The sequence below is a fragment of the Antechinus flavipes genome, chromosome 5, assembly GCF_016432865.1.
Source record: "Antechinus flavipes isolate AdamAnt ecotype Samford, QLD, Australia chromosome 5, AdamAnt_v2, whole genome shotgun sequence".
NCBI lineage: Eukaryota > Metazoa > Chordata > Mammalia > Dasyuromorphia > Dasyuridae > Antechinus > Antechinus flavipes.
The window spans coordinates 230,312,693-230,323,006 of record NC_067402.1 but is presented as its reverse complement, the minus strand read 5'-3'; the positions used below and the strand labels follow the sequence as shown (position 1 = coordinate 230,323,006).

Sequence of the window (10,314 nt, the reverse complement as noted above, 5' to 3'; positions counted from 1 at the left end):
GCTTTGCTGCTTCCCTCCCATTTTCGATTGAAACAGATCTTTTCTATTCTGTTTCCTCCCTGTAGATTCTCTGCCACATGGAGTCTGAGAACCACTAGCCAGAGACTTCACCACCCCAGCACTCTGTACTCTCTGTGCTGGTGTTTGTACTCAGCTGCTTGTGCATGGCTGCTTTCTTCCCATTTCCAATTGAATTCCCTGTTTCCAATTGAAACAGACTTTTTCTGGAAATCTTCGAAATTATCTTCTGCTGATAATTTGTTGCACTCCCAATATTTGTGGGTTCTGCCAGTCCAGAGCTAATTCAAGGCTGGATTTTGTAATTAATGTGAGGGTTGTAGAGAAGATCAGAAAGAAATGCGTATGATCCCCACCATTTTGGCTCTGCCCATGTGCAATTCTTCTAAACATATTTCCATATTTATCATGCTACACACAAAAAAGGAAAAAGAAAATTAAATCAAAGGGGGAAAAACATTAGAAGGCATTAAAAAAAAAAGAAAATAAGCAACAACAAAAAAGGTGAAAATGCCACTAAAAGGTAAAAAATACTATGCCTTGATCAACATTCAGTCTTCAGAATTTTGTATCTGGATGCATATGGCTTTTTTCCATCACAAGTCTATTGGAATTTCATTGAAACTGCTAAAAAGAGCCAATCATCACATAATCTTATTGTTACTGTGTATAAAGTTCTCTTGCTTCTGCTCACTCATTTATCATCACTTCATGTAAGTCTTCTCAGGCTTTTCTGAAGTGAGTCTTCTCATCATTTTTTATAGAACCATAATACCAAATTATATTCATCTATCATAACTTATTTAGCCATTCCCCAACTAAGAGGTATCCATTCAATGTGTAGTTTCACCCAAAAAGGTCTGCTACAAATATTTTTGAGCATGTGTGTACTTTTCCCTCTTTTATGTCTTTGAGACACAGACCCAGTAAAGATACTGCCCTGTTTTACAGTCTTTTATAGCCTTTTATAGCCTTATAGCCTTTATAGGATCTATAACATAGGTCCAAATTATTCTCCAGAATAGCTGAATAGTTTAATATAGTTGAATAGTTGAAATAGTTGAAGACTAATTGAAATAGAATAGTTAAAATAGTTGAAGTTCCCAACTCCACCAAGGAGACATTAGTGTCCCAATTTTCCTACATCCTCTTCCACATTCATCATTATCTTTTCCTGTCATCTTACAATCAGAGAAGTATGAAGTGAAACCTCAGAGTTGTCTTAATTTGCATTTCTCTAATTAATAGTGATGTAAAGCATTGTTTCATATGACTAGAACTGGTTTTAATTCCTTTGTCTGAAAGTTGGCCATTCATATGCTTTGACCATTTTTCAACTGTGCAATGGCTTATTCTTATAAATCTGAGTTAATTCCCTATATATTTTAGAAATGAAAGCCTTTTGAATGCCTAAGCACTGAGAATATTCAGGAGCTGAAAAATGAGGACTTTGCATCATAAGGTCAGCTTCTATTTTATGTAAGATAGTATGCTTGTTCCCTTCTTCTCCATGCAATAGTTCTTTCCTTTTTTATCTTACTGTTGGCTCCTTAGTAAGATAATTTATCTCTCCATTATCCTTTATCTTTGAATCCTTTTCTACTTTGCCCTTTCCCCCCTTGCTACAATGAAACCTCAGATTACTTTCCACCCCGCTATATGCCCTCATCTGTTCTTACTAAGGGGTTGCTAGACAGAGATGGAAGAAGTCACATGACAATGCCAATGGATCTATAAATATATGTTATCTAACACTGGTTGGTTCTTCTCTTTAGCAAGACAATCCTTTACTCCTCCTTAACTCATTCTCTTTTGTTTAAATTAATTTCATTTACTTTTGTTGCATTTTAAGTTTCAAACACTCTCCTTCCTTCATTCCTCATCCTGCACTAGAAAAATCACAATTTGACACAGATTTATATTTGTAAAATATAGGTAAAACTATGCCATGTTTGCTTCTATTTATAAGTTTTTTCTCTGAAAATGGACAGCATTTTCCTTCGTAAGTCCTTTGTAGTTGATTTGGATATTTATAATATTCAGAATTTGTTGACAATTATTCTTTGAACAATATTGAACAATGAATTACTGTTTATACTTCTTGGGGTTCTGTTTGTTTCATTTTTCATTATGTCATGCAACTCTTTCCACATTTTTCTAAAATCAACATGTTCATCATTTCTCACAGTATTCCATCACAATCATATATCGCAAATTGTTTAGCCATTTATCAGCTGATGATTATATACACTTTTATAACTTTTTAAGCATAGTTCCAAATTGCTCTCTAAAATGTTAGAAACGTTCACAATTTTTCCACATTCCCTCCAACTTCTGTCATAGTCTTCTTTTGTCATTTTAGCCAGTCTTATAGGTGTGATATGATATCTGAAATCTGTTTTGATTTACATTTCTCTAATCAAAAATGATTTAGAGAAAAATTTCATGTATCATATATAATTTTGATTTATTCATCCAAAAACTTCCTGTTCATATCATTTGATCATTTGTCAATTGGGGAGTGACACGTTCTGATAAAGTTGGAAAATGTTTCTCTATATTTGAGATATGAGACTTTTACTGAGAAACTACAAAAAAATTTCCCTAATTTTCTGCTTTCCTTCTAATCTAATAAAATTTAGGTTTTATTCATACAAAGCTTTTTTAATTTAATGTATTCAAAATTATCAATTTTTCATTTAACAGTGCTTTTCATCACTTGCTTATTCATAAATTCTTCTCCTACCTATAAGTCTATAAGCAATATGTTTCGTGGTCTTCTAATTTTCTTATGATTTCTCTCTATACATCTAGGATACAAAATGCATCCATTTTGAACTTATTTTGGCAATTGTATAAAATATTGGTATATATCCAAATTCTGCCAGACTACTTTCTAAGTTTTCCCAATAATTTTTATTACATAGTGTATTTTTCCCCAAAAGGTTAAATATATAGATTTCTAAGACTGGAGATGACTGTGATCATACACTACGGTGTCTACTCTTTTCCACTTATCTGCCTTTTTATTTCTTAATCAGTATGAGATAATTACTACCTTATCATATATTAAGAACTGGTACTACTAAACCTCCCTTATTTATATTTTTATTAAGTCCCTTGTTCTTGACCTTTTACTTTTTCAAATGAATTTTTGTGTCATTTTTTTTCCTAGTTCACTACTTTTTTTATTAATTGGGATAGCAATAAAAAAACAGATTAGTTTAGATGGAATTACCATTTTTGTTATATTGGTTTTGCTCATACATGAACAATTACTATTGTTCAAATTATATAAATTAGACTATTTATTATTATTATTATTACTACAGCTTTTGTTTGGCAAAACATATGCACGGGTAATTTTTCAACACTGATATTTGCAAAAACTTCTGTTCCAACTTTTCTCCTCCTTCCCTCCACCCCTCTCCTAGATGACAGGTAGTCCCATGTGTGTTAAACATGTTAAAGTATATGGTAAATATAATATATGTATACATATTTAAACAGTTATCTTGTTGCACAAGAAAAATCAGATTTAGAAAGAAGGTAAAAAGAACTTGGGAAGAAAAACAAAAATGCAAGCAAACAATAACAGAAAGAGTGCAAATGTTATGTTGTGGTCCACACTCATTTCCCTGTGTTCCTTTGCTGCGTATAGCTGGTTCTGTTCATCACTGATCAATTGGAACTGACTTGGATCCTCTCATTATCAAAGATAGTCACTTCCATCAGAATTGATTATAGTATTGTTGTTGAAGTGTATAATGATCTCCTGGTTCTGCTCATTTCACTTAGCATCAGTTCATGTAAGTCTCTATAAGTCTCTCTGTATTCACCCTGCTGGTCATTTCTTACAGAACAATAATATTCCATAACATTCACAATTAATGGGCATTCATTCAATTTCCAGTTTCTAGCCACTATGAAAAGGCCTGTCACAAACATTTTTTCACATACAGGTCTCTTTCCCTTCTTTAATATCTCTTTGTTATATAAGCCCAGTAGTAACACTTCTGGATCAAAGGGCATGTGCATAGTTTGATATCTTTTTGAGTATAGTTCCAAATTGTTCTCCAGAATGGTTGGATGCATTCACAACTCCACCAACAATGCATCAGTGTTCCAGTTTTCCCACATCCCCTCCAACATTCATCATTATCTATTCCTGTCATCTTAGCCAATCTGAAAGGTGTGTAGTAGTATCTCAGAATTGTCTTGCATTTCTCTGATCAGTAATGATTTGGAACACCTTTTCATATGAATAGTAATAGTTTCAATTTTATCATCTGAAAATTGTTCATATCCTTTGACCATTTATCAATTGGAGAATGGCTTGATCTCTTATAGAGTCAATTCTCTCTATATATTTTGAAAATGAAGCCTTTATCAGAACCCTTAACTGTAAAAAATGTTTTCCCAGTTTATTGCTTCCCTTCTAATCTTGTCTGCATTACTTTTATTTGTACAAAAGCTTTTTAACTTGATATAATCAAAATTTTTTATTTTGTAATCAATAATGATCTCTAGTTTTTGTTTGGTTACAAATTCCTTCCTCCACTACAGGTCTGAGAAGTAAACTATCCTATGTTCTTCTAATTTATTTATAACCTCATTCTTTTTGCCTAAAGCAGGAACCCATTTTGATCTTATCTTGGTGTAGGGTGTTAAGTGTGGGTCAATGCCTAGTTTCTGCCATACTAATTTTCAATTTTCCCAGCAGTTTTTTTTCAAATAGTGAATTCTTATCCCAAAACTTGGAGTCTTGGGTTTGTCAACTACTAGATTGCTATAGTTATTGATTATTTTGTCCTGTTAACCTAACCTATTCCACTGATCACTAGTCTTTTTCTTAGTCAATACCAAATGGTTTTGGTGACCTCTGCTTTATAATATAGTTTTAGATCAGGTATAGCTAGGTCACCTTCATTTGATTTTTTTTTTCATTAGTTCCCTTGAAATTCTTGACCTTCTGTTCTTCCAGATTAATTTTGTTGTTATTTTTTCTTGGTCCTTAAAATAGTTTCTTGTGAGTCTGATTGGTATAGCACTAAATAAATAGATTGGTTTAGATAGTAATGCCATCTTTATTATATTCGCTCGACCTATCCAAGAGCATTTAATATTTTCCCAATCGTTTAGATCTGACTATATTGTGTGGAAAGTGTTTTGTAGTTTTGCTCATATAGTTCCTGACTTTCCTTGACAGATAAATTGCCAAATATTTTATACTATTAACAGTTATTTTAAATGGAATTTTTCTTTGTATCTCTTGCTGTTGGATTTTGTTAGTGATGTATAAAAATGATGAGGATTTATGTGGATTCATTTTGTATCCTGCAAACTTTGCTAAAGTTGTAGATTATTTTTAATAGCTTTTTAGTAGAATCTCTGGGGTTCTCTAAGTATACCCTCATATCATCTGTAAAGAATGATCATTTGGTTTCCTCATTACTTACTCTAATTCCTTTAATCTCTTTTTTCATCTCTTATTGCCAAATCTAGTAGTTCTAATATAATATTGAATAGTAATGGTGATAGTGGGCAACTTTGTTACATTCCTGATCTTATTGGGAATGGTTCCAGTTTATTACCATTAATATGATGCTTACTGATGGTTTTAAATAGATGCTCTTGACTATTTTAAGGAAAAGTCCATTTATTCCTATACTCTCTAGTGTTTTTAATAGGAATGGGTGTTGGATTTTTTTCAAATTCTTTTTCTGCATCTATTGAGATGATCATATGATTTTTGCTAATTTGGTTATTGATATAGTTAATTATGTTAATAGTTTTCCTAATATTGAACCAGCCCTGCATTCTTGGTATAAATCCTACTTGGTCATGGTGTATTATCCTGGGGATGATTTTGTGTAATCTTTTTGCTAATATTTTATATAAGATTTTTGCATCAATGTTCACTAGGGAGATTGAAATCAGACTATTTCTATAAAGTGGTTTATAAATATGTTCATGTTCCTGGATTTGTCTTGGCAAGTATACTCCTAGGTATTTTATTCACTTGCCCATTATTTTTTTTTAATTTATTTATTTAAATATATATTGCTTTATTAATCATTCTGTGATATTGCAAAAATGTGATTCTTTGAGATGTCAGGATCTGTATAATGTTCTATCTCCCATCATTGAGATGGAGTAAATGATATTTTCTCCTTGCTATAAAGGAAGCATTTCCTCTCCTATCCTTAAAGAGTAGAATAGTACAATGCATAGAGTGTTGGGTCTGGAGTTAGGAAAACCTGAGTTCAGACTGGCTTTAGACACTTACTAATGGTGTGTGATCCTGGCAAGTCATTTAACCTCATCCATAAAATGTGGATAATAATAACTCCTGCCTCTCAGGGTTGTTGTGAGATCAATGAGATAATAATGAAACCATTTAGAATAGTGTATGCATATAATAAGCAGTCTTTAAATATTAGGTTTTGTTATCACTATTATTTGGTCCAAATTAAAATTTTATTTATTTAATTTATATTTCCTACTTGACTCATAGAGAATGCCCTACATAAAGGCTCAAGTCATTCATAATAATCTATTTTCTCCAAATACCAACTGTTCTGGAAAAGTCTATCTTTCCTGGGTAAATTACATCTGATTACCTTCAAGAAGATATGTTGTATGTTGTTCTTTTTTGCAGTAGTCCTTAAAATAAACCTGTGAATTCTTTTCAATTTGTATTTTGAGTTTTAACTTCTAATTCTTGGAAGTTTTCTTTGATGATTTTCAAAAACATAATTTCAAGAGGGATAGAATCTAGTGTCTACCTACCCAAGTTGATTCTAACATAGAAAACAACAACAAAAAATAGATAACAAAAGTAACAAGGTGTTAATATGTTTTAAAAGGTGATTGTCCTGATGAAAAACTATGCCAGTAAAAGGCACTACATCAAACAAGGAGCAGAGATACAAACTCTAAGCACAGATTCAGAGAGAATAGCTTCTAAGAAGGAACTTTGTCAGTAAAGAAGGGAGTTAGTTGTAGGTTCAAAGGAGAATTAGTTGTATATTGTTTTGAATATGGAAAGCATATATTCATACTTTTGATGATGATAATTGTTGTTTGTTCTTTGTTCTCAAAAAGAACCATGACATTATGAAGTTGATGTCATGAAATACAAGTGAATTGGATTTGAGGGATATAGGATTATTCAAGGTCATTAGCCTCAGAAGTTCCTCCAGAGTCAGCTGAGTTCAATGAAAAGTTAGAGAACGAGACAACTATAAATGGCTTGGATAACAGTGGGAGATCTTGGCCTTTTCAAACTAATGTATTTCCCAGGTCTCAGTTCATCTGAGACAACACCCATTCAGAGATTAAATCTAAGAAATGATACAAAAATTATCTCTTATACATCGTCAAAAAATTCAATTTGGAGGAGGAAGACCCTCAGGTTTTGGGTCAAAGCAGAAACAATTGTTATTTAAACTGATGATGATAGTCAAGGCATGAATAATATGACTTATAATTCACCTACTTAGCATTAGTTGGCTCAACATTCACTACAAACCTTTGCTGTGTAAGAAAATATGCAGGTACTAGAGTGATACAAAAATGAAAAATATAAAGAAGACATGTTTCTTGTCCTGAAGTAGTAGCATATATAAATGATATGTGCACATTATAACATATAAACCAATTACAATGATATAAGGTAGAAATTCTAAGTGTTGTAGTAAATCATAAACAAAATACTATAGAAGAAGAGGATAAGAGATGTCATTTCCATCTCAAGGAATTCCTCATGGGGAAAGTGACATGGAGCACCTAAATGAGTATGATTTGAACAGGGAAAGATGAGCAAAGGAGGGGCATCAATTTTAGTAGAATAAAATAATGGGAGCAAAAGAACCAAGACAGAAAAGAAATGTCAGGATAAGAAGCCTATAAGGGGAATTAAAAAATAATTTCTTTTTTATTAGTTCTTTACTTTATTTTGGTTTTTAACCAAGCACACCAGTACAGAGTTCCCTTTGAGAAACTTTCTCTTTCAGTGGGGATTGGCACCTTCTTTGCAATCTGTACTTAATAGAAAAATTATAGAACTGAGAAATCTAGGGGCTGCTAAATGGTGTAGTGGATAGAGCACCAGCCCTGAAGTCAGGAGGACCTGAGTTCAAATGTGGTCTCAGACACTAAACACTTCCTCCAGGCTGTGTGACCCTGGGCAAGTTCACTTAATCTCAATTGCCTCAGCAAAAAAAAAGAGAGAGAGAGAGAGAGAGAGAGAGAGAGAGAGAGAGAGAGAGAGAGAGAGATGGAAAGAACTGAGAGCTCTATATTCATAGCTGAGAGGGAGAACTGTAATAACACCACCATGCCCCACATATTGAATTCAAATCATTACACTTCCTCCACAATCCAATAGTTCCTGACCATTCTAACTATTACTCTTTTCTTTACTTCTATTCCTGTACAGTCTTGACTATACAACTTAATGCTTAGTTTCTAGTTTGCATTTTTTTGTTCCATAAGCTTTTCTTTTGTCTCTATCTTGTCCCCCAATAAAGATTATGCCCATAAGGCAGCTGGGAATATTTCTTCAAGGTCCTATAATATGTTTATATATATATAATGTTAGACATAGTACTAGTTGATCAGTAAAGATTTGTTGGTTGATTGGTTGATTGATTTGTTTTTCTATTTCTAGGGAGTGATTTTTCTGAACAAATGATACCAGATAATCAGACCACAGATACAGAATTCATTCTTCTGCCATTTTCCAGCAGCATGCACATCCAGTATGCCCTAGGCTTCCTTTTCCTATTGATTTACTTCCTCACCTTGGCTGGGAACCTTTTGATAATGGCAGTCATCAAGATGGATTCCCAACTGCACACCCCCATGTACTTCTTCCTGGTGAACTTATCCTTTTTTGATATGTTTTATTCCTCAGTCATGGCACCAAAGTTGGTTTATACACTACTAACCAAGAACAAAATTGTCTCCCTCAGTGGGTGCCTAGTACAGATTGGACTGATGTTTTTCATTGCTTCATCTGAAGCCTTTATTCTCTCAGCCATGGCCTATGACCGCTACTCAGCCATATGCAATCCTCTGGTTTATGTGATGGTCATGAGCAAACGATTCTGTACCTTTCTGGCCTGTGGGTCTTGTCTACTTGGGGTAACCAATTCTCTGATGAATACCCTGCCTTTGTTGAGGCTGCACTTCTGTGGCCCCTACTTCATCCACCATTACAGCTGTGAGATGCCTGAGCTCTTACCTCTCTCCTGCTCTGATCTCTTCCCTAACAAGATGATTTTGTTCACCACCTTGGTTGTCTTTGGCTTTGGTTGCTTCTTCCCTATCCTGTTTTCATATACCCGAATTATCTCTGCCATCCTGAAGATCAGCTCAGCCTCAGGCAGGAGCAAAGCCTTTTCTACCTGCTCCTCTCATGTCATTGTAGTGACTTTATTCTTCCTGACAGGTTTGGGCCGACATTTAAGCCCTGCTACAGGATCCGTCCTGGAACAAGTCATTTCCCTACAGTATAGCATTGTGACACCCCTATTGAACCCCATCATCTACTCTCTGAAGAATGTGGAAGTCAAAATAGCCATAAAGAAAATGTGGGGGAAAAAAGGTATCCTCTCTGGAACTTATTAAGCACTACATAAGCACTGGTGAGTATAAACAAAATTGGAGAAGTTATGATTTTCAGTACAGAATGTAGAAAGATTTTCACCTTTACAAAAGCCTCAGAAATGGAATAGACCAAATGATAATATAAAGTGCATATCCTTATGTCTTGATTTATTCTTTCCAAAGCAATTTAACTTTCCATTAACTCATTTGAATGTAACAATCCCTATGAGGTAAGGCCAGTATTAGGATTTTTATCTCATTGTCATCATCTTTTTTTTTTTTTATCATTTAGAAGCTATGTAAGTCTGCCTCTGTTTCTTCACCTCAAAGACTCTAAGATGATATGCCAAAAGTCAAGAGGTCAAGCACTTCACCCCAAAACAGCTCACCTAGGAAGAATTCTTAAGAAATGTGTAAATTTGAAGCAATTGTGATGTCTCTAGACAACTTGAAAGCAGTTTATAAATGCAAAACTAATAAAAACTGAATCTCTGGATTAAGCTGCATCATTTCTAAATGAATTAAAAAATCATTCAATTCCTTATATCTTGTGATTAATCCATATCTCAACGTAATTAACATGAAGGGTAAAACTACTGGAGTGTTGGTTTAATGATGCAAAGTAACCAGGCAAAGAAGGAGCATAAGAGGAGCTTGAGATTCATTGATTAGCAATGAAAG

At 33.7% G+C, this 10,314-nt stretch overlaps 1 protein-coding gene across 1 annotated transcript; it reads left to right on the top strand.

Moving 5' to 3' along the window:
* The first annotated feature begins 8,712 nt into the window (after nt 1-8,712).
* On the top strand, nt 8,713-9,654 carry LOC127538718 (olfactory receptor 8S1-like). Its single transcript, XM_051962471.1, has one exon. It carries the CDS (start codon nt 8,713-8,715, stop codon nt 9,652-9,654), a length of 942 nt encoding a protein of 313 aa, XP_051818431.1.
* The last annotated feature ends 660 nt before the right edge of the window (nt 9,655-10,314 follow it).

What these genes read in the sequence shown, in the direction of transcription:
- LOC127538718 (XM_051962471.1), top strand. Translation starts at nt 8,713, where the DNA reads ATGATACCAGATAATCAGACCACAGATACAGAATTCATTCTTCTGCCA.